The sequence below is a fragment of the Remersonia thermophila genome, chromosome 1, assembly GCF_042764415.1.
Source record: "Remersonia thermophila strain ATCC 22073 chromosome 1, whole genome shotgun sequence".
Lineage (NCBI taxonomy): Eukaryota > Fungi > Ascomycota > Sordariomycetes > Sordariales > Chaetomiaceae > Remersonia > Remersonia thermophila.
In genome coordinates, this window is record NC_092217.1 from 981,484 (window position 1) to 1,006,976 (window position 25,493).

General features: G+C 60.8%; 8 protein-coding genes across 8 annotated transcripts; 5 read left to right on the forward strand and 3 right to left on the reverse strand.

The window, feature by feature from the left end:
• Positions 1-759: 759 nt before the first annotated feature.
• VTJ83DRAFT_275 (uncharacterized protein) lies at positions 760-3,093 on the forward strand (the record flags this gene model as incomplete). Its single annotated transcript, XM_071009054.1, has 1 exon — positions 760-3,093. The coding sequence occupies one exon, from the start codon at positions 760-762 to the stop codon at positions 3,091-3,093; it is 2,334 nt and encodes a 777-aa protein (XP_070869628.1).
• Positions 3,094-4,462: 1,369 nt separating this feature from the next.
• Positions 4,463-5,086, forward strand: VTJ83DRAFT_276 (uncharacterized protein; the record flags this gene model as incomplete). Its single annotated transcript, XM_071009065.1, has 1 exon — positions 4,463-5,086. One exon carries the CDS (start codon positions 4,463-4,465, stop codon positions 5,084-5,086), a length of 624 nt encoding a protein of 207 aa, XP_070869629.1.
• Positions 5,087-5,988: 902 nt separating this feature from the next.
• VTJ83DRAFT_277 (uncharacterized protein) lies at positions 5,989-8,175 on the forward strand (the record flags this gene model as incomplete). The annotated part of the gene is made up of 3 exons (XM_071009076.1): positions 5,989-6,221; positions 6,289-6,403; positions 6,484-8,175. 3 exons carry the CDS (start codon positions 5,989-5,991, stop codon positions 8,173-8,175), a joined length of 2,040 nt encoding a protein of 679 aa, XP_070869630.1.
• Positions 8,176-9,584: 1,409 nt separating this feature from the next.
• VTJ83DRAFT_278 (uncharacterized protein) lies at positions 9,585-11,573 on the reverse strand (the record flags this gene model as incomplete). Its single annotated transcript, XM_071009087.1, has 1 exon — positions 9,585-11,573. One exon carries the CDS (start codon positions 11,571-11,573, stop codon positions 9,585-9,587), a length of 1,989 nt encoding a protein of 662 aa, XP_070869631.1.
• A 3,202-nt stretch (positions 11,574-14,775) lies between these two features.
• VTJ83DRAFT_279 (uncharacterized protein) lies at positions 14,776-15,666 on the reverse strand (the record flags this gene model as incomplete). The annotated part of the gene is made up of 3 exons (XM_071009098.1): positions 14,776-15,183; positions 15,246-15,403; positions 15,477-15,666. 3 exons carry the CDS (start codon positions 15,664-15,666, stop codon positions 14,776-14,778), a joined length of 756 nt encoding a protein of 251 aa, XP_070869632.1.
• Positions 15,667-16,013: 347 nt separating this feature from the next.
• Positions 16,014-17,372, forward strand: VTJ83DRAFT_280 (uncharacterized protein; the record flags this gene model as incomplete). Its single annotated transcript, XM_071009110.1, has 1 exon — positions 16,014-17,372. The coding sequence occupies one exon, from the start codon at positions 16,014-16,016 to the stop codon at positions 17,370-17,372; it is 1,359 nt and encodes a 452-aa protein (XP_070869633.1).
• Positions 17,373-17,882: 510 nt separating this feature from the next.
• On the reverse strand, positions 17,883-18,872 carry VTJ83DRAFT_281 (uncharacterized protein; the record flags this gene model as incomplete). The annotated part of the gene is made up of 1 exon (XM_071009121.1): positions 17,883-18,872. One exon carries the CDS (start codon positions 18,870-18,872, stop codon positions 17,883-17,885), a length of 990 nt encoding a protein of 329 aa, XP_070869634.1.
• Positions 18,873-21,666: 2,794 nt separating this feature from the next.
• Positions 21,667-25,363, forward strand: VTJ83DRAFT_282 (uncharacterized protein; the record flags this gene model as incomplete). The annotated part of the gene is made up of 2 exons (XM_071009132.1): positions 21,667-22,082; positions 22,141-25,363. 2 exons carry the CDS (start codon positions 21,667-21,669, stop codon positions 25,361-25,363), a joined length of 3,639 nt encoding a protein of 1,212 aa, XP_070869635.1.
• Positions 25,364-25,493: the final 130 nt, after the last annotated feature.

Here is a 25,493-nt window from a genome sequence, read left to right on the forward strand (position 1 = left end):
TCCAACCATCGTTTCCCTTGAGGACCCTTCATCCGAAGCCTTATGCAGTGTCTTGCTGAGTGCTGGCCAAAATGGGAACTGTGAGCAGAATGTGGAATGGGCTCTCGACCCCATCGTCAGGATGCATCCCCAAAGAAGAAAACATGAAGCCATTCCTTCGCTCTGGGGCACGGAGCAGCTAGTGTAGTAGGGGCAGTACGTAGTGTGCGCACTACCTACGCAGTTACGTAGGATTATGTTCCTGAGCGGGTCCCACCCGACGGCTTCCCTTGGGCCCCATTGGCCAATCAGAAGAGTCGATCTCATGGCGCTCGGCCCCACCTTCAGCGCTACCCCCCTGTTCATCTCCGCCAGCCCGCAGCTCCAAGCTCCCCAAGTTCATTCATCAGCGACAACCACCCCTGACAGGGTTGCTGGACGGCGCGGGGACTTTGACGGAAGGGCGTCGGTCGACTTTCCCAACATCGCGAAACTTGACACCGGGACGCCTGGATCGCATCGATCCTACGACACGCCGAGCCCCTGGAATCCCGCACGCCGCTTTCCCGACCTGTCGATTAAGAACGACGTCAGGGCTGAGCGCCCCTACTATAAACTTCGCGAGCCCTCCCCCAACCAGCCGTTAGGTCGTCGTCGATCGAGCCCGTCCCCAACACCGAGCCGACCGGAGACCAGGCACACGAACCTCCGCTATCTACATCAATTCTGTCGTGCCTCCCAGTGGGTCTCGCAGTCGCACGGCCGATTCCAACGGCGGCCATGGATCAAGCTGACATACCCGCGCTCTTGTCGCGGCTGGCCTCGGACGAGGATGCGGCGCGCAAGATGGCCGTCTTCAAGCTCCAATCCTCCATCAACGACCCGGCCTTTGCCGACGTCTTCATCTCGTCCGGCGGCCTCGTCATCCTGCGCCGCCTCATCATGACCACGGCCGGCAATACCCTGGCCTACTCGCTGCAAAGCCTGACGCGCCTGCTCGAGGTCGACATGGGCTGGGATATCTTCGACGGCCCCACCGCCGGCGAGCTGGTCGAGCGCATCGTCGAGCTGATCGTCACGAACCCGCTCGTCAACATTCTGCGCGGTGCCATGTCGATCCTGGTGGCCCTCGTCGGGAGGTCGCAGTCGTCAACCGGACCCGGACCCGGACTCGGACTTGGTTCGCCTCCGGAGGCCCTTGGAGGGAGCGCCGGCTCTCGCGCGCCGGGGGCGTACGGTTTCCGCGCGCTCAAGCCCGCCGTCGCCGTCTACCCGCAGTTCTTTGAGCTGGTGATCCAGCAGCTGCAGAGCGCCGATCACGCGCTGTGCGCCAACGCGCTGATGCTCATCAACGCGCTGATCCGCGACGCCATCTCGTCCGACGCCAGCGGCGGCTACGGCACCGGCACCGGCGAGGAGTGGAGCAAGTTTATCAAACGCCTGCAGGACCTGGGCCTGATCCGCGCCGTGTACAACCTGCTGCAGAGCTCTGCGCTGCAGGACCTCGCGCAGCCGCTGCTCGAGTTTCAGTCGCTGACCAAGGTGCTGCTGCGGAAATGGAGGGAGGTTCGGGTCGACCTGGAGCGGCCGGAGCATAGGCGCGCCCTGAAGGGGCTGCACCTCGCGAGCGCGCCCGAGAGGCGGCACATCAACGGCGTGCCCGCCGGGGCGGACGATGGGGATGCGGCCAAGAAGGGCAGCCGGAAGCACAACCCGGAGAAGTGGCGCCGGCTGGGGTTCGAGACCGAGTCCCCCGCCAGCGAGTTCGAGACGGCAGGCTTCCTGGGCATGATGGACCTGACCGACTACGTAAGGAAGAACGAGGACGGGTTCCAGAAGCTGCTTCTGGAGCACTCGACGAGGCCGCTGCACGAGCGCTGCCCCGTGGCGAGGGCGAGCCTGGCCGTCACCATGATCCTCTACGACCACTTCGAAGTGGACAAGACGGATTTCGACGACATCCGGGCGTATCTGGCCCTGGACGACCCCAAGGCCCAGGACAAGCTGTTCCGGCCGCTGTTGCTGCAGTGGTCGCGGTTGCACACCGCCGGCCTGCACGCCTTCTTCCGCCTGTGGAAGGCCACGGGCGCGCACCGCGACGACTTCGACAAGGTGGCTGAGCTGGTCAGGGTGCTCATCGAGCAGGTGGTGGGCCAAGCCAACCGCACCAAGGACGTGTTCGAGGTCGAGGAGGAGCTGCAGGAGTACGACGCGGCGCGCTTGAGAGAGATCCAGATGGGCTTGCTAGAGCTGTCGTTCGAGGACCAGTGGGGGTCCCACCTCTCCCAAGTGCGGGAGGAGCTCAAGCACGAGGCCCTCCAGTTCGTCAAGGAGCAGCGGGTCCGCTGCCTGCTCGCGGGGAGCTGGTTCACCAAGCCGATGCCGCAGGCGCGCCAGCAGGAGAGCTACAACAAGCGCCGGCTGTACCAGCCCTGGCGGTACGCCAAGCTCTCCCACAACCGGCGCTACCTGCACTACGCCGACTTCCCCGAGAAGCTCCCTTACGACCCCGGCTTGGAGGCGCTTACCGAGAAGATCGACCTGGGCACCATCAGCTCCGTCGTGTCCAACGTTTCGACGAACCCTCCGGAGCCGGACGTCCCGGCCGACCTGACGGACGCCGACAGCAACCCGAACGCCAGCACGCACACCCTGGCAAGCCGCCATAACGGCGCCGCCATCTCGAACAAGCCCACCACCAAGATCACCATCTACAGCTTTGCCGACGAAGGCCTCAGCACCGCAGCCGCCGGCCCCGACGCGTCCGCCACTACACCCGGCGGCGGCGGCGCCACCACCACCGCCAGCAGCAGCAACGCGAGCCGGAGCGGCGACCCCAAGGAGCAGCCCATCCTGACGCTGTATCCGCCCAACCACAGCCTGGCCTCGGAGTGGCTGGACGGCCTGCTCATGCTGCTCAACCAGGCGCCCATCACGGCCGAGACCAACAAGCTCGTGACGCTCGTCAGCGAGTACGGGCTCAAGATCCGGCTGCTTAACGTGCGCCTGGAGCATATGTATGACGGGCCGGGGGCCGGGGAGGCGTGCGGCGGTGGCGTGGGAGTGGTTCCCAGCCGGGAGGGGTTGGATGAGGATTATTATTATGAGATTTGATGGCGGGGGGAAGGGGGAATGGCGAGGAGGAAGGGGGTGGAATTCTCTGTCTTGCTTTTTTTTTGTCTTGCGTTGAACTGTCCATGGTTGTTGCTTTTGTGGTTGACTTTGTTTTTTGTCGTGGATACCCTCTATAGTGGCTTTCGATCTTCACCTATTACCGCGTATACCCCCTTGTGTTCTAGCATCTCCCCCCCGCCACCTCTCCTTTTTTTCTCGGTGTGTTGTTTGCCCTTTGCCTTCCAGTTGATAGTGTTCATGTACATCAGTCGATTACACAGTGGATGGTTCATCAAGACCTTGTAGGTGCACGGTTAGCCCATGGGCTCTTCAATGGTGCGGAGATGGGGGTTTGGAGGTGCTTTTAGGGCGTGCCCTTGCTGGAAATAGCTGACAAAGGACGCCATTCAAGATCTTGCGCTTCGAATAGAAACCTCAACGTTGAATTCTGCAAAGTTAGAACATAGACACAAGGACTCTTGCCCTCAAGGAACCGTTGGCTCTGTCTGGGCAAAGCAAGCCCAGCTTGAAGATGAACGTTCGAGAATTCAACACGCATTTCAGTCGGCCGTGACCGCTGGCAGGCAAGCGTCTATACTCAACGTCCAAGTCCCAATATGCTACTGTCTATTGTTGCATGCCCACTCTCGTTTCAATAGAAGTCGGAGTCTCTGCCTACATGGCACCAGAGGGTGAACATTGTTCATATGGGATGATGCTTCTCACAGTCTGGAGGGAGAATCGTAGCAAAAGACAGATAATGTATTGTGGGCTTTTCTTTTAGGTCCAGGACGCTGAAAAGAAAGTCGAGAGAGTTTCGGACGAAATCTCACGTGAGGAGACAACTTTGCTTCCCAGTCCCCAGGTCCTACTGCCTCCCAATACCTGGGGGCCGTCCAAACTTTCAACCCGTCACTACAAGAAACGGAGCACGCAACTTTGTAGCTCCGCCAAAACCATTCATTCTCCCGACCATCGTCGTGAAGCACTGACGTCCTGGTTCACCACTTGGTCACCTGACTCGCCCTCTTTTTCTGCGACGAGCAGCATGGCGGACACTTCGCAGTCAGCCCCCGGGCAGCGAATCTTTCGGGGGATTCCTCACGAGGCGGACCCGTCGAGCTCTGACGGTGACAGCAAGCGGGCCTACACCATCCTGCTACCGGTCCGCCGCCGGCTGTTCGAGCAGAAGCCGGAGGAGGTTTCTGATTCGTCGAAGGAAAAGCGGATCCATGAGGAGGATAACCTGCTGAGCACAATTCAATTCGCAACCGCCGACTTTGGCAACAACAACAACAATTCCTCCGCGAGCGTCGACTACGACAACCCCAGCGACGAAGGTCTTTCCACCCAAGCTCATCAAGAAATCATGGCTGCAAACGACCCGTCTACCCCGATCGGTCGCAAGGGCTACGAAACCACGGCCCGCCGCACCGGTCTGAGCGGTCCCTCCACCCCTTGGGCCCGCAAGAGCGGCTCCGAGGCAAGCATGACACGCAAGAACGCCGCAGCGCCGGCCTTCCAAGTCACTCCGACCCCCTCGCGGACTCGCAACGCATTCTCGAGCCCCTTCACCCCGACGCCCGGCTACATCGGCGACGGCATCGACGACGACGAGGAGATCACCATCTCGGTCCTGGGTCTGCTGCAGGGAGAGCTCCTCGCCCCGCAGAAGCGGGAGGCGCTGCGCACCATGCTCAACAACCACGCCCGGCGCGCCCGGGGCGTCGAGCAGGGCCGCAACCACCTGCGCGGCGAGGTCAGGCAGCTGCGGGCCCGCGTGGCCGAGCTCGAGGAGGAGCAGCACGCGCTCCGCCAGGCGGCCGCCAAGGCGGCGGGCCAGCTTTTGACCCTGTCGCAGGGTAGGGGCACTGGTGCTGGCACTGGCGCTGGCACGGGCACGGGCACGGCTACCATGATCAAGGCTCAGGCTGAGGCCGAGGTCGAAGACGAATACGACTGGGAGTTTGACGACGACGAGAGCGTCAACTAAAGGGCGGGCGGCAATGGCTCGTTTGCTTTGCATGGGAGGAGTTTTTTTTCTTTCTTTCGGGTCGGGTCAAGGATGTGTCGGAGGGCGTTTGAGGCATGGCGTTTCGGGTAGATTCATAGCATAGAACCTCGAGGCTATCCCCCTCTCTCCAGGTGTCTCATGGCCAATATACCGTCATTGCCTCTGAGATCAACGCTTGCTGTGGCCACCCATGCATGGCTGAGAGCTTTGGGCCCCATTGATACTGGTAGGAAGATCGCCGAGATGTGTTGCCTTTCTTGCTCCGTACACCTGCAACATGCCACGATCGGTGCATCGTCCACAAACGTGGTTTACCCATCCTGAGTGGCAACCTGTCTAAACAATTTTTTTTTCGCAGCGACAATTGTTTACTATCCACGAAAAGAACGCTACGTTGGAGTAGCTTTTGTTTGATCCCCTGTGTTGACCTAGTTTCCTCTTTTGGATGGTTGCTACAGTTATGATTCGCCAACGCTGACGCGCGCCGTCGCGGAACGCGCGACGACGGTGGGTCTTCTCGTTTAACGTTATTAGTGCACGTTCTGCCCGGCAAAAGGGCCTGCCTCCCCCCCCCCCGGCAGTCGCGCATGTGGTGTTTGATACTTCAACCACCTGCAACGCTGTCCCATCTCTTCCTCTTGAACATTTTGGACGCCTCGTCCGTGTTTGCCTGGTTTGCACCACACTCACTGCACGCCTTGACCACGCCTGCATCATGGCATAACCATCTCTTGCTTTCTCCAGCGTCCATTTTCTACCCGCAGGCTCTGCTCCTCTGCGTCGTGTTTCCACCGAGCACGCCTTCACGGCCACGTCCACGCGGCACCGTACGCGTGCAGCTTCGTTCCTTTTCACCCCAATCCCTCATACGCACCGGCACCATGGATTCCCAACCTCAGGCCGAACCGCCGGCCTTGTCTTGCAGCTCCTCGTCGCCCGGCACGTCGCTGAGCTCCTCGCCGGGCACGCCGCCCCGGAGCCCGGCCCAACACAGAACCTCCCCCACGCTCCGGCAATCACCACGACACAAGCTGCACTCCCCGCCGCGGCTGGCTCTCGAGAATGGCATCGTCAAGGGCAAGACGCCGCCAAAGGCGAGGAGGAAAAAGACCCTGTGCGTCCTCCTTCACCTTACCGGCCCGTTGACCGCTCCGCACTGACGCGTCCCACCCCACCCGTAGGCCCGAGGACAAGGCAATTCTCGAAGCCGCCTATGAGCAAAACCCCACGCCGGACAAGGCGGCGCGCCGGGAGCTCGTGAGAAGGTGCATCGACATGAGCGAGGCGAGGATTCAGGTGGGTCCCGACACGCGCCCCGCGCCTGGACGCGCTTTTGGTGATAATGGCGCACTGACACAGACGACCTGCGCCTCCAGATTTGGTTCCAGAACCGGCGACAAATTGACCGGAGGAAATCCGAACCCGTCCCCTCAAAGGTGGAAGCCTTCACCCACGGCCGCATCCAAGTGCTCTCTCCGAACATGGTCGTCCAGAAGAACAAGTCGTTCGAGCTGGACAACCTTGCCGTGGCCGCCCCGCCCGTCGACGTGCCCCAACCCATGCTCCCTTCAAGCTCGACCCCTGGTCTCAATGCCCCTGTCTGCCCCGCGGCGGCAAGCTCGGGGCCCGCGCAGGAAACACCAGGCCCTCATAGCAGCCAAGGGTCGTCGGTTTGGTCTTCCTCGCCGGCCCTTCCGGACGCTTCGGCGGTCGCCCGACCGTCGCTCACAAGGTCTTTCTCGGCCACCACCACGGGGTATCTGGCCAACCGGAGAAACCTGAGCAGCCTGCTGGCGCCGTCGCAAAGCCAGAGCTCCTTCCGGTCCGAGCCGTTCCCGTCCAGCTGTCCCAACCCTGCCTCTTCCGGCGCCGCTGCCGAGCCCGCCGAGCTGCGCCCTAGCTCCCAGCCGGCACGGCTCTGTCTCTCGCTCTCTCTCGACGGCAGGGCCGAGATCACCGAGTCAACCATCTCGCCGCCGCGCCCCCGTCCGACGCGCCCCGAGGGCGCCGATGCTATCACGCCGCCCAGCTCGGTCCGTCTGCCGCCGCTGCAGCTGTTCCCCGACGCCGCCTCAGCATCCAAGCATCCTCGTCGAAGCCTGCCTTCGATGTCTTCTCTCGACAGCATCTTATCCCGGAGCATGTCGGTTCCGCGCGACCCTCGCAGCTCCCTCAAATACGTTCTCGACCCCATCGGCCGGTCCCCCTCGCTCCGCCGCTGCCGGTCGAGTGACGTCCACGCCTGGGAAGCCTGCGCGACCTCGCAGAATCTTGAAGACCCCCTGATCCAGCAGGCCAAGCACGAGAGCAGCGGCTCCGCCGTCGCCGCCATCAACCTGGTCCGGTCGACGAGCGCTCTCAGCACCAGCAGCATCCTGAAGCAGAGGAGCGCCAATGCCAAGCGCCGCACCTCGCTCCAGCCGGGGTCGGCCAAGCGGCACAAGTCGGACCTTACGTCCATGGGGAGCAGCCGCATGCGGGGCGTCGATGCCGTCTTTGGGCCGGGCGAGAAGCGTTCCGTCGCCAATGCCCAGGCTTCCGGGCCCGCCAAGGGCAGCAGCACGGCCGCCGACCTGTACGCCAACGATTCCGACAAGGAGAACTGGAGCCCCGACGAGGACGGCGTCCCTCGTCCTCGGTACACGACATCATCGTTCGCCTCGGGCCGGCGGCCCCTCCCCTCGGCGGCCCCGTCGTCTTTCAAAGACGGCTACCGCAACCCGCGCCGGACGTCCGGCTACGACTCGCCCCGCGCCGCTCCGTCGCTCTTGCGTGGCAGCACCTCGCCGGGCGGCTGGTCCAGGTACGCCCGGCGCTACCGGGCGAGGCCCTCGCTGCCGTCGAGGTCGCAATCCGCGCTGGAGATTTACGAGGATAGCGACAACGACGACGACAACGAAGAAGAAGAGGGAAGCCACAAGCCGCCGCGGGACGGAAGCGGCGACGACAGCCGCCCGGATCCCAAGGAGCTGCTCTCCTCCATCGGCGATGTTGGGAGCATTAGCCCCAGCAAGGAAAAGGACGTGGCGGCGGCGACAGGGTTGCTTTCGCTTAAGTGGGGGCGGTAATGGCCTGTTTGTGTGCCGACGCCGAGAGCCTCGAGGTGGGGGTTGGAAGGCGTTGGTGCTAATTGTCGGCACGGTCAGTTCCCGGGACGGACTCTGGTAAGGGAGTTAGGTACAACAAGTATATATGGGATGGGGGTTGGGGGGGTTGGTTGCATGTGATGGTTTAATCTGGCACGGAAGCCATAACGACATGACAGGGCGGCTTTTGTATCTATGGGAGGGAGGCTTATCGCTTGCACAAGGGCGCCGCCAAAGGAAACGGGAGGAATACCTATGTACGGACGATCATGTTGGGTTTGGGATGTCTGGAACGTCGGAGTCCAAGGGAATGGGGAGGCGTCAGGCCTAGTCGCTCGTTTGCACGTTTCATATCTTATGTCTGGAGTAGAGAAATACATAACGTAGGCAACAAACAAACAAACTCCTTGAACGAGACGTCACATCCAGCGTATGTGCCGACGGGGAGGATGGATGCATGTTGGTGTTGAGAGCGAAAGCAAACGGCATAGTAGACTTCTGCCATCCGAGAGAGAGAGAGAGGGGAGGCTTACACGATAAGGTGGATTTGACGGCATCCATTCGGTGGCGGGGGTGCTTGCGGTTGACGACCGGGCAGCTGCGGGGTAAACAGGACGACGCCACAAGGCTAGGCCCCGTTGTGGTGGGGGTGGTGGTGGTGGTGGTGGTGACGCTGGGAAGTGCTGTTCGTATGTACTGTGTAGTAACTCTCGGCTTGCTGGGTTCAGCAACCGGGCCGCGCTTAACAGAGAAAAATTATAGGTCGATGCTGGGCTCATGACATCAGGCGACCGACCAGGGGGCGAATAACCAGACACACACACACACACAGAGAGAGAGAGAGAGAGGGAGAGGAGGGGTTAGAACCAAAAGCCTTCGTAGTTCCCAACCAAACTTCCGTCCAGTCAAACAAGGCAGTGTTCGTCTTCATCTTCTCTCTGTTTGCCCACAGAACTAGACCAGGCAGGGGGTTGCCGTTTGCATCCAACGATGAAGACCTGGTGGACTTCCAAGCCCCCTTCGCATTTTCGACGTTTCAAACGAGAGTTTCTGTTTCTCTTTTTCGAGCTGACGAAAGACTAATGATGTCAAGAGACCATACGAGGTGTGCAAGTGTGTCTATGTGTGGTAAGTAGGGAGGTTTAATCATGCCACGGAACACAAGTCGTCTTCGATGGAGACCGGAATTCCGACTTTCCCGACTCCTTCCCCCTTTCTTTGCATTCATTCGATTGCTACTCGGCTACTCAAGTGACTTTATCCCATCAGAACCATGCCTCGCGATACCTAGGCACCAATTCCGAACCAGAAACCCCTTCTCAACACCCACAAGAAAATCCTAAACGACCACCAAGAAAGAATCAAAAAGAAAAAGAAAGCGCTCCCCCCCTTTACATCCCCAGAATGCTCATCTGCCTCCTCAGCGGGCTCGCAGCGATGCTACTCTCCTCGCTCGCGTAGCAGGCCGAGTCGGTGTCGATATCCCAGCCCTCATCCTCGTCGCTCTCCGCCGACCCGTTCTCCTTGGCCACGGCGCCGGCGTCGAAGGCCTTCTGGGTGGCCGCGCGCGTGTTCCACCTGAGCGTCCTCGACACGCTGTCGAACCACTCGGTGTCGGTCCTGACGACGGTCGGGAACGGGTACTGCGAGGCCGTGATGGTGACGTGGTCGCCCTGCTTGAGCTCGACGCGGCCCTTGCCGTCGAAGGCGCAGTAGGCCGTGGCGCGGCTGTTGTGCGGGACGGAGACGCGGAGGAGCATCGTGTCGGACAGGACCATGGGCCGGAACGACAGCGTGTGCGGGCAGATCGGGGTCAGCAGGATGGCGGGGATGTCCGGGTGGACGAGGGAGCCGCCGGCCGAGAGGGAGTAGGCGGTGGACCCGGTCGGGGTCGAGAAGATGCAGCCGTCGGCCTGGACCACCGTCAGGAGCTCGTCGTCGCCGTACAGCTCCAGGTTCGAGACGTACGGGGACGGGCCCCGGTCGATGACGAGCTCGTTGAGCACCTCGAACTGCTCGCCCTCCTCCATCTCGTGGCCGTTGGGGGTGTTGCGGTACACGGTGCACGTGAAGCGCATGCGGAGGTTGACGCGCATGCCCTCGTCGCCCATGATGCGGTTCAGGTGGTCCTTGTACCGCTCAAACTCGAAGCTGGTCAGGAAGCCGAGGCTGCCGAGGCTGAAGGAGAGGACGGGCGGGACGATGCGCTGGAACAGCCACGAGGTGAAGAGCACGGTGCCGTCGCCGCCGAGGGTCAGGACCAGGTCGAACTTTTCGGGCTGGCTCCAGCACAGGTCGGGCGTCCAGTACCGGAGCATGTCGTGGAAGCGGGGGTTCGTGTCGAGGATGCCGCGGGCGTTGAAGCGCTTCGAGTGGCGCAGCTTGGCGTCCACGTACACGTTGACGCCGAGGTCGGAGCCGTACCGGGGCGTCTGCAGCAGCCAGAGGGCGAGCTCGCGGGTGAGCACGACCAGCTGGTTGTCGCGGGCCTTGGTGACGATCATGACGTTCCTGACGGCGCGCTTGATGGGCCGGCGCTGGAGCTGCTTGGACACCTCGCGCACGCCCGTGGCGGTCTGGACCAGGCGCGAGTGCGACATCCACTCGTCGTTCTTGATCTCTTCGAGGACCTTGTCGATGTTGACGGCGTCCTCGAAGCGGGTGTGGTAGAAGCAGGGCGACTGCAGCGAGGGGTAGGCGGCGGTCGGGGTAACCGCGGCGAGGCTGCGGGAGCTCTGGGCCTGGGCGATGCCGTGGAGGGCGTCGGCGAGCTGTTGCGACGACGACGACGACGACCCGGGCCCGTTGTCGGCCGCGGCCGAAGACGCGGACAGCATGCCGGACAGCGATAGGGCCTCGGGCTTGTTGTTGCGGGCGACCGACGCGAGGGCCTTGATGATGGTCTGCCTCGGGATGGACTCGACGGACGGCGCGTTCTTGCGGTGGCCGCGGGGCGGAGCGGCCAGGCCGAAGGGAGCGGGGGAAGCAAGAGGAGCGACGGAAGAGCTGCCTACTGCAGGCAGAGCGGGCTGTGGCGGCTCGGCTACGGAATCATGATGGCGATCCTCGGTGGCGGCGGCGGTGGTGAGGGGCGCGGCGGGTCCGGCGGGAGCCGTCGCAGAAGCGGCGTTGACAATTGACGAAGACGTCGCTGTCGGGGTTGGGGTCGCGGTTGCCGGCGGGGAGAAGATGGCAGGCGACTCGGGAAGCGGCGGCAGGCAGGAAGGAGACAGGAGCAGCTGCTGCTGGGGGTGGACGACCGAGTCGGAAGTGGCGGAGGAGGACGTGCTCTTAATATTCCCGTTTAGGTCGCAGCGCTCTTGCCGCAGCGGAAGCGGACGAGCTGCGGGGAGAACGGCAGGGTGGAAAGAGCCGGCCATGGTGGATTCTGCGCAGTGGCCCCTCGTGGGTGAGTCGCTAGTCAGGTGGGGTGTGTGGTTTTCTTTTCGGCTCCGCTTGGCCTTTGTTGATCCGTGCTTTTTTAGCGGCGGACGGATGTCGGATCCTGCACCCTTGTCTTACTCTTGGGCGCCGTGCGTAATGTTCAGGTCCTGGTCCAGCCAAGGGTTTGGTCCACCACACCCTTTTGCAGAAGTGTACGGTACCCTCAGAGCGCCTGCAAGGGACAGCAGCAGCAGGGGCAGGATCGTTTTCGTACAAAAGGTCAAGAGGATGAATTATTCAGCTCTCGGCCTGGTGAGAATAAGCAGCTCCTGCGAACTGTGGGAAAGCCGTAGCGTGTCAGCACCTCTCCATGCTGAAGGGGAAAAAAAAGCGAGAGAAAATGCAACACCGATCGTCGCGGGCAGGCTGACGAAGCATCCAGAGGCCGAGGCAACGACTTGCCCGTTTCATGCCCGGGACAGTGTCGCCGCCAGGCCAGTCTGTGACGGTCGCCTCTTGGCAGCCATCTCGCCGCAGCCTCGAAAACAAGCAACAATATAGGGGAAACAGAGACAATGATGCTCACCTCAAAGAGGATGGTGTATGTACAGAACACAACACACTCCGTTGATCGACCTGCAAACAGCCCAAAGGATCTGCGCAAGGTCTTAGAGAGGTTCGGCGACGACCTTTTCACTCCGGAGCTCTTTGGCGGGCTTCGGTGGGGCTGAACGGAACGGGCGTCCGAGTCGAGCAATTGCCGCCGGCCGAGACGCAAGTAAACTGGGTGTGTGATCCTGGTGCAGCCCGCTCTTCACGTGGCTGAACTAGTCGATCTGTGTCACGGCGGCAAGTGATGGATGGTCTTGTCGCGGAGGTGTGGTCGAGGGAGGACGGACGCCGAGATGTGACCACTCAAGCGCTCTTGGTGGGATATCTGGACTGCCCTGCAGCGAGGCTTATGCACGTCGTGTCGGGGTGACGAGGTGACAGCGACAGCAATTGGACGGCGGTTTGGTGAAAGTCGAACCCAAGCCAAATAGCAAGATAAATAGTGAGAGCAAAGAAAAAAAAAAGAAGCACGCCGGGAGCCGAAGTATTAAAAGTTAAAATATAGGCCAAAGCCAAAGATGATAGTATGGACAAAGAACGAAGACGAGGCAGAGAGGTCGGTAGAGTTGAGAGAACTGCCAGAGCTCCCGTCTGCTTCTCAACGTGCTCCCGGAGCCGAAGAAGGAAACAAACAAAAAAAAGAGAAAGGAGAGAGAAACGTCAAAGAGAGCGTGCGGATTGGGATGACGAGGCGAGCCTGGGCTAGCAGAAAGGCATGATGGCAAACGCTCTGGAGGTTTAATACCAGATGAGCCGCGGCGGGTATCCCACCTGGAGATTCAGGGGTGGGGGGGTGGTTGAGGAGTCGTCGAGATGGGGACCCGGCAGCTTCTGATGCTGTTCGACAAGGGTGTTATGCTCCAGGGACCCCATGGTTGCGGGGCCTTCGCTCAGGACCTGAGGTCCAAACTCGGGGGGTTCCTGGCGCTAACACCGCCCCCCGGGGCCTCCAATCGCACGTTGCATGGGCCAAAATGGAGGATGGAAGCTAACTAGGCAGTGTAGTGTAGTAGACATGGTGGCATGAGTTATTCACCTTGTGTGTGTGTGTGTGTGTGTGTGTGTGTGTGTGCGCGTGCGTGCATGTGTGGAAAGTTGCTATTTACAAATCCGGAAGTCCTTCGCAGCAGGCTGGACGGATGTACCTTATCATTGGTGTTCTCCATCACATGCCGGCAATGTGTTCCAAGGTTGGCACAGTGAGTACATCAACTACCAACGGTTTTCCATGCTTGCTTGCTGTCCAATCCGGGCTTGGGAGCCGGCAGAGGGCGAGCCCAAACAGGTTCTCCCCCTCCCGGGTGACAGCAGCTTCAACCGGATCCAAATTGGAGGAGTTCCGCTGGCGACGCAGCTTGGATGTTTCCCCCCTGCAGCGCTAGCTTGGAGCGTCGACTGGCGCTGTCTACGCAAAGCAACATCAACAAAACATCGGCAGTGGGCCGCCAGCAGTGTGTCTGGTCCCCGTTGGAACGCCGCAGTCTGGGCGTTTGGAGATATGAGTCTCACCTTGCTCCCCTTAGGCTAGGGTCTGAAGACGAACCGTGGCAGCCATCCTGCGGCCAGGGTTCCCCCCGCTCATGCGGTGCAAGCCGAAGCCCCGCCAATCTTCGGCTTGGACCAGCCACCGCGACAGCGCTGCGGGATCAGCTTGCAACCCCAAGCCCGGTGTTTGCATGACGACCCAGGCGCTCTGCCGCGATCCCGGGAGGGATCATGGAAGCTTTTGTGGCGGATGCGAGGGGCGCCTCGTTGCACGAAAAGACGGGGCGCCATTCTGGCGGTCATCAATCAAGCAGGGTTGGTTGCATTCTGCAGCTAGCTGCTTGGGCCACCAGCGGACGGGATGGCACGGCGAACAGGCCTTCTGCTGACTGCCCTGCTTGTGAACCAGCCCAACCGCCCAAGTAAGGAAAAAAAAAAATAAAACACCTCTCTGGAAAATGACAAACCTTTACCCTCAACCCCCGAAAAAGCCGAAAAATCTGGTACCTGTTTACAATCTCGGAAAAGACAGCGTTACAGATTGGATGCGAAAGGAACGGAACTGAGATGAAACAAGCCAGGCGGCCCGCTGACGGGGTCCATCCCAAACACGGCCGCCCAGTGACCCACTTGCGTTTGAGATGCTCCATGGTGACACTCTGGTACCTGTTGTGGCGGCGATCCGAGGGTAAAATACGCGGAAAGATTGACGCGGAGTCGCCAAATGGCCCAGCGAGGAGCATTGATTGGGTGTTTGCTGCTGCTGGGGAGAGAACGCCGCAAGGTCCATCCGAATCCGTGACCTCGCTTTCGTAGGTCCAAGCTCCGAGCTTGTGTTCCCTCCCTGTGGGGGAGACGCTATCTCCCCTGCTTGATCCGAGCCCGCCTCCCTGTTCTGACACAACACGGCGCAACGCCCGTCGTGTTTGTCGCGGCGTTCGTGATGCGAGGGGCGGTCCGCATAGAGGTTGGGAGGGGGGTAAGCAGACCCCTTCGCTCCCGCTAACCCATTCTCGCGACGCGAGCCCGCCGTGGGATCGCTCGGCGTGTACGACCCCTTTCGTGTGAAGCCAACGTTGAACTCGTCCCAATGGGGACACGTCACTTCCAATGGAGATCTGCCGCCACCTTGGATTCCATGGTCGACCGAAGGAACTGCCGAAGGTCCGGGCCGACGGCCGCGGGAGAGGAGTCGTCGTCGTCGAGCTGCATGGAGGCCCCGTCAGGCGCCGGACGGCAGCAGATCTTCTTGGCGGCTTCGTAGATGTCGTCCCATTCCTTGACGGTGAAGTCGCCCTCGCTCTCGGCCAGAAGCAGATCGTCTTGCGACGTGAAGGCGAGGACGTGGACTGACCGGGCCGTCTCAACGTCCCTCGGGCTGGGGTCGACGACGGTCTTGTCGTGCGAGACCGCGATGGCCGTGGCCGTGGCTGTTGCCCGCATAGGAACGCCGGCCGACAGCAGAGCCAGAATGGCCGTCTGCATGAGCGTCGGCATGAGGGCAAAGTTCTATCGGGGCCGATCAGCACTCTGAATCCACGCGCAGCATCTCTCTCGCTGGCAAAACTCACCAGGCTGGCCTGGACCAGCTTTGTGTTCACATAGTCGTTCTCGGGCGAGCTCTCAACCTGGAGCACGATCTGGATGAGGCAACGAGGGAAGTTCTTGATGAGGATGAGCTGAGAGAGCGAGGACTGCAGGATGGCCTCGAGGTGCCGTTCTCGGGTTCCTATATAGCAGTGAGATCACCTAGGTGAGCGATGCGCCCAGGAAGCAGGGTGTGGTCTTTAGTAGCATCTCACCTCCGACCCCTGCGGCTGGTCGTACGATCACATCGACGTGCGCTTCATAGGCGTGCTCATCCCTCCGCTGAGCCTCGATGGGCCCGTTCACCGACGCCAAAACTGTGTAGCCGGCGTGCGAGTATCTGGCCGAGCCGTCTGCGCGCGGGAGGACGCCAAACGCCACCTCGGGTGCCGATGAGACCGTCATTCTTCCAGGCGCTCTGAGTCGAGGGGAGCTATTCAGCGTTTATATCACCTTTTTTTTTTCGTCGTTCTGCTGTCGGGTGGGATGGAGCCGCTCCCTTGGGTCGATTTGTCGAAGCGCAACCGCAGCCGAAGAGAGTTTGCAGCCTCAGACGGCGCTGGGTGGGCTGATTTGCCTGCGGCCGCCCCACACTTTTGACGTGCCCAGGCCAAACGGCTGCGCTTGCAAGGGTGCTGCAGCCAACCGAAGCGCAGCATGTCCCAAGATCTCAACCTCCTTCCATCAACCCCTCGAACGGTTCATCGAACGATTTGACTCCTGGCATCCAAACTCCAAGAACCCGCTGAAACATGGCATCGCCATCACCTGTACCTCCTGCCGCAGAGCCGGGCAAGATGCAGGCCCCGGCGCCCCGGCCCCAGCCGGCGTCACCAAGCGGGGCCGCTATCCCGAACCTCAAAGACCGCATTCCCAAACTGGAGCCCCGGCGCCGGAAAGCTGAGCCGGCAAACCCGATTCCGGTCCCGGTGACTCCGGAGGCCCCACCCCGTCCGGACCCGGCCACGCTCGCCTTCCAGGTCCCCGTCCGCCGGATCCTGTCGCCCGATGACCATCAACGCTTCCTCAGCTCCCCCACCTACGCCCTCATCCTCGCCTTCGTCTTCGGCATCACCGACTCCGTCCAAGACAGGCCCATCTCCTCCGTCAAGGACGCCGACCTCTCCCCCGCCGTCCGCGCCATCCTCACCATCCTCGACGAGGCCGACGCCCTCTGCCGCGACACGCCCCCGGACGACCAAGGCGGCTCGCGCTTCGGCAACAAGACCTTCCGCGTCTTCCTCGACAAGGTCAAGGACCGCTCCCCGGCATGGCACGCCGCCCTTCTCCCCGCCGCCTTGCCGGCCCGCAAGGCGGCGGAGGCGGAGGTCTCCACCTACCTGCACCACGCCTTTGGCAACCGCCGCCGCATCGACTACGGCTCGGGCCACGAGCTGAACTTCTTCATGTGGCTGCTGTGCCTCCACCAGCTGCGCCTCCTGGACCGGCCCGACTTCCCCGCGCTGGCCCTGCGCGTCTTCCCGCGCTACCTGGCCGTGATGCGCCGCGTGCAGTCCGCCTACTACCTTGAGCCCGCGGGCTCGCACGGCGTGTGGGGGCTGGACGACTACCAGTTCCTGCCCTTCCTCTTTGGCGCCAGCCAGCTGGTCCACCACCCCTTCATCACGCCCCGGTCGATCCACAGCGAGCTGACGCTCGAGGAGTTTGGCGAGGAGTACCTGTACCTGGGCCAGGTGGCGTTTGTCAACAGCACCAAGACGGTCAAGGGGCTGCGGTGGCACAGTCCGATGCTGGATGACATCAGCGGCGCCAAGAACTGGGCCAAGGTGGAGGCGGGGATGCGGAGGATGTTTGTGAACGAGGTGTTGGGGAAGCTGCCTGTGATGCAGCACTTTCTGTTTGGGACGCTGATACCCGCGGCGGAGGGCATGAGCGATGCCCGAGAGCCGGGGGTGAGGGGCGACGAGGATGACGATGACGAGGCTGGTGAGGTTGAGGTGTTCGACGACAAGGCCGGAGTGAGGCACGTCCATCAGAACAGCGGATGGGGGGATTGCTGCGGGATCAAGGTGCCGAGCAGCATCGCCGCGGCAGAGGAGATGAAGAAACGAGGCGTGGGAGGACAGCTGAGGAGAATCCCGTTTGATTGATCAATGGATTCGTGTTTGATAAACGAACTACCTAGACGCTACGTGGGCCGTGTTGAGGCCCTGGGGAAACCACAAAACAAAAACAACAAACAAACCGGTCCAGCTCAACTCCCAAGAATGCTATGCTCACAGATACGATGACGAGTATGACGATGATGATGATGATGCTATACAGTAACCAACCCTCCAGACCGAACGCTCCCAGGCACAATACACAACAAACCCCGAACTTCCGATGAATGCCGAATAGAGAGAGAAGAAGGGTATCAAAATACAGAGTTCCCCCGCTGAACGCCCACCAATGTTGACACTGTCTGCCAGAATGCCGTGATGAGAAGAATGAATCGGCGAAATAAGTGGGAAAAAAGAGCCGGGTGCCAGGCCGATGGGCTGAGAATCGACCGGCCTCGCGGGGAGGCCGGCAGGGCTGCTCCGGCGGATGCCCTCTCAAAAGCCTCGTGGGACGATGCTGTCGTCCAAATAGGTATGCCGGTCATATGGTCGTTCTGTTCAATCTTCCCAGATCGTTTCCAGATCCAGGTCCTGACGCCGCTCGGCGCCGCACACGCTCCACCGTTTCCGCTTGTCCCGAGAGCTGAATCCGCCCAGCGTCCGGCCGCGGATGGGCATATCCATGACACTCCTGCTCTTGGATTCGCCGCCATCCGCGGCGTCTGCGGCGGCCTTCAACTGGGCGATCCTCTCGGCTTCCAAGGCCGCCTCTTCGGCATCTGGCGAGTCCGGAATCGTCTCAAGGCTGGAAATGCTAGGGCTCCTGGATCTCGCGGACGTGGGGGTCGACGGGACCGATGAGGATGGGTATGATGCGTAGTTGTAGTATGCATGCGCTCCGGGCATGGAATCGCACGATCGATACGCCGGAGAGGTCGAAAAGTAAGAGGGCGCGCTCGTGGGTCCGCTGGCGGCGCTGGAGACGTGGCAAAGCGGGGACGAGGGCCTGCGCAGCTTGGGGACCGACGCAAGCGGCGTAATGCCCATGGCCAGGTTCGGCGAGCTGTGTCGCTCCGATGCCCTCCGCTCGGGGTCGAGGACCGAAACCCGGGTCGGGGACGTGGGAAACGACTCGTCAACGGGCTTGCGGGGGCCGCGGATCCGGCTGGGCGATCCCGAGGGGCTCTGCGGGCGGATATGGGGAGAAAAGAGAAGGTAGCCCGTGGCGTTCGTGCCGGGCATGGACTGGGTGCGGGTGATGGGAGGTGGCACCAGGCTCGCCGCCGACCGGGACCTCACGTGGTGGCTAGACAAGGGTGACGAAGCGCGCGGTCGGTAGGGGAGAGCGGCGGGCGACATCCAGGACGGCGAGATGGGAGAGGATGGGGCAGGATCCGTCGATCGACGGATCATGGCGGGTGGTTTCTTGGGGGTTTCCGAGTCGGAAGAGTTCGAAGGGCCCGGGCTTCCCGTCGGCGGAAGCTTGAGATTCGGGAGGGGTGAGGGTCGAAACTCCTCCATCCTCTTTGTTTCGGGGACCGGCTCCATGGTTGGCCGAGGTTGGAGCTGCACTCGGGAGGCCGGTTTGTCAATGGGGTGTCGTTCGCATGTAGAGCGGAACGGCGGCGGAGTGGCCTTGTTATGGTGAATGTCGGGGGAGGGAGGGCGTTGCAGCAGCCGGTCGTGCTTCCGTTTGCAGTCGGACGACAGACAGTAGTATTTCGGTGCCTGGAGTTGAGGTGGCAGCGGGCCCCGGGGCGCGACTCGGTTGGAAAGCCGGCGTGGCAGACGAGCAGGCCCCAACCGAATGTAGCCTTAGTAGGTGGTCGACGGTAGCATGGCCCGGGCGGGTTGTCGGTGGGAAACCGAAGGTTCTGGGAGGATCGAAAAAGACGGTGAGTTTGGGTTTTGGTTGTCGAGCGTGTGGATGGGAGACATCCCTCAGGCAGGCGCTCCTGACTGATGACCAGGAGACTTACCGTGGTTGGCGGCCAGTGGACTCCCCGTCGCGGGCTCGGTTCCGGAATGCAGGGGATGACCAAGGGCGGGGTCTGTTGTCGGCAGACAAGCGCCAATCGTGTCGATGCTGCAAGAGCACGCAGACGCAGCGACGGGAGCGACTTGCGGGGAGCCAGGGTCCGGTTGGGGGGCCTGTCAAAAATGCGTAGCCACAGTGACCCTCTTGGTTCACGGCGTCAAGGGCGCCAAACCGCTGTTGGCAAAACGATGCTGCTTGCGCTGACGCCTCGAGAGTCTGTCACGAGTCCCGGCGAAATGTCGTCAAGAAAGGTTGTCTGGGATCAGAAAAAAAAAAAAAAAAAAGAGAAAAAAACACCAAACGGGCACTTCTATCCTGTTTTGCTCAAATTGGCCCCGATATTGACGCGCCGAGTGGCGTCCCAAAAAAACAAGTTGCACAAAGTTTGATCCTCCGCCAACTCCGCGTGCTGACCGGGAACATCGATCACGGCAGAAATGCCCGCTGCCTATTTTAATGCCTCTCCTTCTCTCGGCAACCTGGGCCTTCGGAACGTCCGTCCGAGTACCCCAATAGCTAAAACAACAAACACGAACCCCTTCGCCACACCGTCGGTTTCGACGATCCATCTGTTGCAAACGGGGTGTTGCCAAGCGCACTTGGAACCCGCAGCGAAGATTGGAGAACGCAGTGATCCGAATTCCCGCCGGCTTACCTTCTTCATCCCATTCTCTTTAGGACAGCCGTCTGATGTCTGCAACTCGACAGGAGAACCCCTGTTTTGATCGCATGGTTTGCCAAGGCATTCGGTTTCGGCGTTGACGAGTTGGGGCCCACAGGTCTGTACTGCGTACACTAAGACCTGAGACACGGGGCAGACATCCATAGCGGCGTCTTCGTCTTTCCATCCCGCAAGAGTCATCAATGTGAATCTTCCCGCAACCTACCTACGTACGAGTATAAGCACGCAGGCGCCCTGCGGAAGCTGGTCTCGTTCAAGCAAGGGGGCGGCGGTCGTGGAGTGCCTCCAGCTGACTTCATGCTTCCGGTGTCACGCCTTCGCTGACCAACAAACGGCCCATGCTCTCGTCTCCATAGCGGCTTGTGCAACACCAGAGACCGCGGATGCACGAAGCTGAAGTAGATGGTTGGCAGAATGGCGCTGTGCGGCAACGTCTGGTCGGGACGTGAGAGCCTCAATGTGTCCAACCGGCGAACCTAGCTGCACCGGACGGTCTTCACGTTTGTTATGAGAAGGCAACCTGGAACGCCAACACCTCAGCAGGAACCTAAAACGGAAGGCTCCCGTATAACATCGAGCGAGACGCACGGGTTGCATGATGCAAATAGCAGACACCTGAGGGGGCATAACATGCGCCCCCATCGTGAGGCGCATCAAAATACAACCACAGTTAACGTTACAAGGGCCTGTAGGGTCAATCACCAGCTCCACCATCACCCCAACAACCACGGCTTGGAGAACAGCTAGGACCTCGCAACTTGGTCCCGGTCACGAAGTTTGCATCAATGCCAAACCGTCGTGCTGGGAACCCGCTGCCTCGGCGGGCCCCGGCGCCAGGCGCGGCCCACCTCAACGCCGGGGAAGCCATGGCTGCAAGCATGATCACAAGATGAAAAAAAATGTCTCTGACGACAGCCACAACGTAACGACACCGCCAACCTAAGCGTCCTGATGAACCAGCAAAGTTCCAAGGTCCTGTAGATATAAGGCACGTCGTTTGCTGGAATTCCTTCTAAATCCTGCGAGATGCTGCTTCTATCCGTCTCAGAACGCACCTACCGGCACCCCGATCAACTACTTCATAAGGCACAGCCTGCTCAGGAAGCCTCAAAACGGCTCGTGGAATAATGAAAGGTTTCCCAAAATGCTCATTGCGTCCTGGGAGTGTGATCTTGTCACCTTGAGCTCTGATGAGAGGCGATGAGTATAAGATGATTCATCAGGTTAACAGTGCGAATGTCGCTCTTTCCATGCGTTTGGAGGGCAATCCACCCAGTGTCAGCACTGTGTTACTCATTCGGTAACCAGACTGGCCACAGTAATTACTGCCTTCCTGGTTGGTAATCGCATTTGCCATCAGCCTCGAAAACCTCAGAATAGTTTTGTTTGCCTTCACGCAACGTTTTTTTTCTTGTCGCCCTGTGATAAGACCAAGGGTTGTTTTCAACGTTCCTTCTATTGATCACTCTTCATTGCTATTTTTAACTGGACAAACTCGAAGCCTTCGAGTTTCACCAAAAAAAATTCCAAACCTGGGGCCTTGTTGAGTCTGGGCAATTCAAGTTTTGGACATCCTAGGCTCCGGTTTCACACGACAGTGAACTCTGATATTGGCACACATCATGACCGAGCCTCAATCAGCAGGGCCAACTCAGAGAGGCTCTCAGCGAGCGAGAGGCCCTCGTAGAGGTGGATTTCACAGAGGCCGTCCACGAAGACCCAGGCAGTCAAACCAGACATCCGATGCAGCCCAACCATCGCAGCCGGCACCTGCGTCGAACAATCCTGAACCGGCAACTGCTTCAACGGTCGACGCTGGACAGGCAACGTCCGAGCAGCCCCGCTCAGGGAGGGGACGAGGAGAAAGGGGGAGGCGTGGTGTTGGGAGACGTGGCACTGGCCAACGCTCGATCGTGGTCTCGCATCGAGGGGGACGGAGAGCCCCGCCAAACCTCGACAGCGAGGGCAGCTCGTCAGCTTCCGGATTGAGGGCGGCTGCACCCGAGTTCGTTCCGGGCCAACCAGCTCCGCCACCTAGGTATGTCCTTCTCAATAATCTCTGGGGTTGCGAGACCGTGGACTCATGCATCCCATAGCACCGAGCCACCTGCAGGGGCGCCACCACGACAGCGGCCCAGCCCTGCTTCAGCTCCTCAGCCGAAGTCCACGGCGGCGGATCTCCCCACTCGCATCCACGAGGATATCGACCGCCAGCAGTACGAGTGCGTCATCTGCACCAACGAGGTCCTGCGGAACTCCAAGGTGTGGTCGTGCTCGATTTGCTGGACCGTCACGCACCTTCACTGTGTCAAGAAATGGCACATTAACCAGAAGAAAGCGCGGGAAGAAAACCCCAACCCGACCCAGCCTGACGGTTGGCGATGTCCCGGCTGCAACTCAAACCTGACGGAGGATCCCGGGCCGTACCGCTGCTGGTGTGGCAAAGATGTCGACCCCAAGCCTATCCCCGGCCTTCCTCCCCACACATGCGGGCAGACGTGCTCCAAACCTCGGCCAACATGCCCGCACCAGTGTCCTTTGATGTGCCATGCCGGGCCCTGCCCGCCATGCACGCTGATGGGACCGAGCCAGCCCTGCTTCTGCGGCAAGAACACGTCCACCAAGCGATGCAGCGAGACCGACTATGGGAAAGGATGGAGCTGCCAGGAACCTTGCGGCGACATGCTTCCCTGCGGAGAACATTTCTGCACTCAGCCTTGCCATGCAGGGCTGTGCGGTTCCTGCGAGAATTTGGTGTCGGCGGCCTGCTACTGTGGCAAGGAGCAGCGGGTGATGCCCTGCAGCCAGCGCGGCGAGATCCAGGAATCCTTCAACTACGGGCAACGGAAAGCGTCGTTGACAGAAAATGCTGCCGAGAACAGCTCGGAATGGTTTGAAGGCTCGTTTTCCTGCGGCGCCATCTGCGGACGGCCGTTTGATTGCGGGGTTCATGTCTGCCAGAAGCCATGCCACGCTCAGGACGAGGCTGTCGCTCACTGCCCCCTCTCGCCCGATGTTGTCACGCACTGCCCATGCGGCAAGACGTCACTGGCATCGATGGGCCTGGAGCAGAGACAGTCATGTCAAGACCCGGTCCCGCGCTGCGACAAGCCATGCAATAAGGTTCTGGCTTGCGGTCATCTGTGCACCGACAAATGCCATACCGGTACCTGTGCTCCTTGTGCTCAGCGCATGCAGGTGTCGTGCAGATGTGGCAAGACGACGGCCGAGTCGGCATGCCACCAAGGCGAAGTTGCTCACCCTGAATGCTTCCGCATTTGCAGGACCCAGAAGAACTGCGGCAGACACGAGTGTGGCGAACGGTGCTGCCCCGGAGAGAAGAAGGCGGCAGAGCGGCGAAAGCAGAAGCGGAGCGCCACGGAGCATTTCGAATCGGAGCACATTTGCCTGCAGTTGTGCGGTCGGCCGCTCAAGTGCGGGAAACACACCTGCCAGCAGCTCTGCCATAAAGGACCGTGTCTATCATGTCTCGAGGCCGTCTTCGACGAAGTCAGCTGCGCCTGCGGCCGGACGGTATTGCAGCCACCACAGCCATGCGGAACCCGGCCTCCAGAGTGCCGGTTCCCTTGCACGAGGCCGCGCTCCTGCGGCCACCCAGCCATCGAACACCAATGTCACCCGGACGACGTGGCTTGTCCCAAGTGTCCGTTCCTGGTGGAGAGAATGTGCATCTGCGGCAAGAAGAAGCTCATGAACCAGCCCTGTTGGTTCGGGGAAGGGAGGTGCGGTCTTCCGTGCGGAAAGAAACTAAAGTGCGGTGCCCATGAATGCAGGAAGCCATGCCACAAGCCTGGAGAGTGCGAAGACGCCAATGCCTCTGGTTCTCACTGCTCGCAGCCTTGTGACAAGATTCGAAAGTCATGCGAGCATCCCTGCGTTGACGAGTGCCACGCACCCTTCCCTTGCAAGGAGGACAAGCCATGCCAGTCGAAAACATTTCTCACCTGCCCTTGCCAGCGCCGCAAGCAGGAGGTTCGATGCCTGGCTTCGAGGCTCGGGCCGCCGCCTGCGAGAGAGCCTCTCAAGTGCGACGACGAGTGCCTGCGCCTTCAACGGAATCGGAAGCTTGCCGAGGCTCTAGACATCGACCCGAACACCCATACCGATGACCACATCCCCTATTCCGACGCCACGCTCAAGCTGTTTCGCGAAAACATGGCCTGGGCGCAAGAGCAAGAGCGCGAGCTCCGCGTCTTTGCTGCTACGCCGGAGGAGAAGCGCATTCGTTTCAAACCCATGCCTGCGCACCAGCGAGCGTTTCTACATAACCTCGCCGCCGACTTCGGCTTCGACACGGAGAGCATGGATCCAGAACCTCACCGCCATGTGTGCGTGTTCAAGACCCCTAGATTCGTCTCAGCACCGCCCAAGACCCTCGCTCAATGCGTCCGCATCGCCCAGGCCGCGGCCAACCTCGGGACGGGCGCATCTGCGATCAAACCTGCAGCACCTAAACAACCACAGCTTCAACCCTTCAACGCCATCCTGCTGAGCAACCCACGCTTCGGGCTGACCATTGACGAGCTCGACGCCGCACTGGCCACCGACCTAGCGACCGCCTCCCGCTCCGGCCCGGCAGTGACCTTTGCCACCAGCTTCCTCCCGTCGGAAGAAGTCATCATCAAAGCCGTTCCGGGGGCCGTGACGGCTGCGGCTATCGCCACATCCCTTGCCCCCACCCCGGAAGGGATCGAGAAGGTTCTGGCAAATGCCAAGCCCGGCATTGCGAAGACCGTCTCCCGCCTTGGCCTAGCTGGCTCGGTCACGCTGTGCCACATTGACGGGCCCGCCAACGTCATCACCCGGAGGGAAGCGGACCCGTCGAGCAACGGATGGAGCGCGGTCGCGAGCCGGGGCTCGTGGCGCAAGGCGACGATGAACAGCAAGCCTGGAACGGCTGCGGCCCCAGCACAGCAGCGGGCGGGCGGTGCGTTTGTGGCGCTGAGGAAGTTGGGCGAGAAGAAAGCGGCGGCGGCCACCACCACTACCACCACCACCACCACCACCACCACCACCACCACCACAGCTGCTGCTGCCGCCGCTGCTTCTGCTCCTACTACTGCTGTGGTGAAGGGGAAGGGGAAGGAAACAGAAAAGGAGAAAGAGGAGGTGGAGGAGGACTGGCTTACTGCTGTTGAAAGGGAGGAGGGCGGAACGGCAGCACAGGATAGTGAGGAGGGAAAGAAGGATGAATTAGGGGAAACTGCTGGGAGAGATGACATGAATGGTGTCGACGAGTCCAATGCAGCTCCGGATTCGGGTGCCACTGACCCTGAAGCTGCCCATGCTGCTGCTTAGCGTTAGATCAGCGGGGGCAGGAAATAGAAATACACACTCCTCCCACATAGAGGGAGGCCATAAAGTGTTGCAAGTCCTGACCACCTCATCCACTACCCTAGATGCCGTGGGGTATTCGTTTTGCAATTCT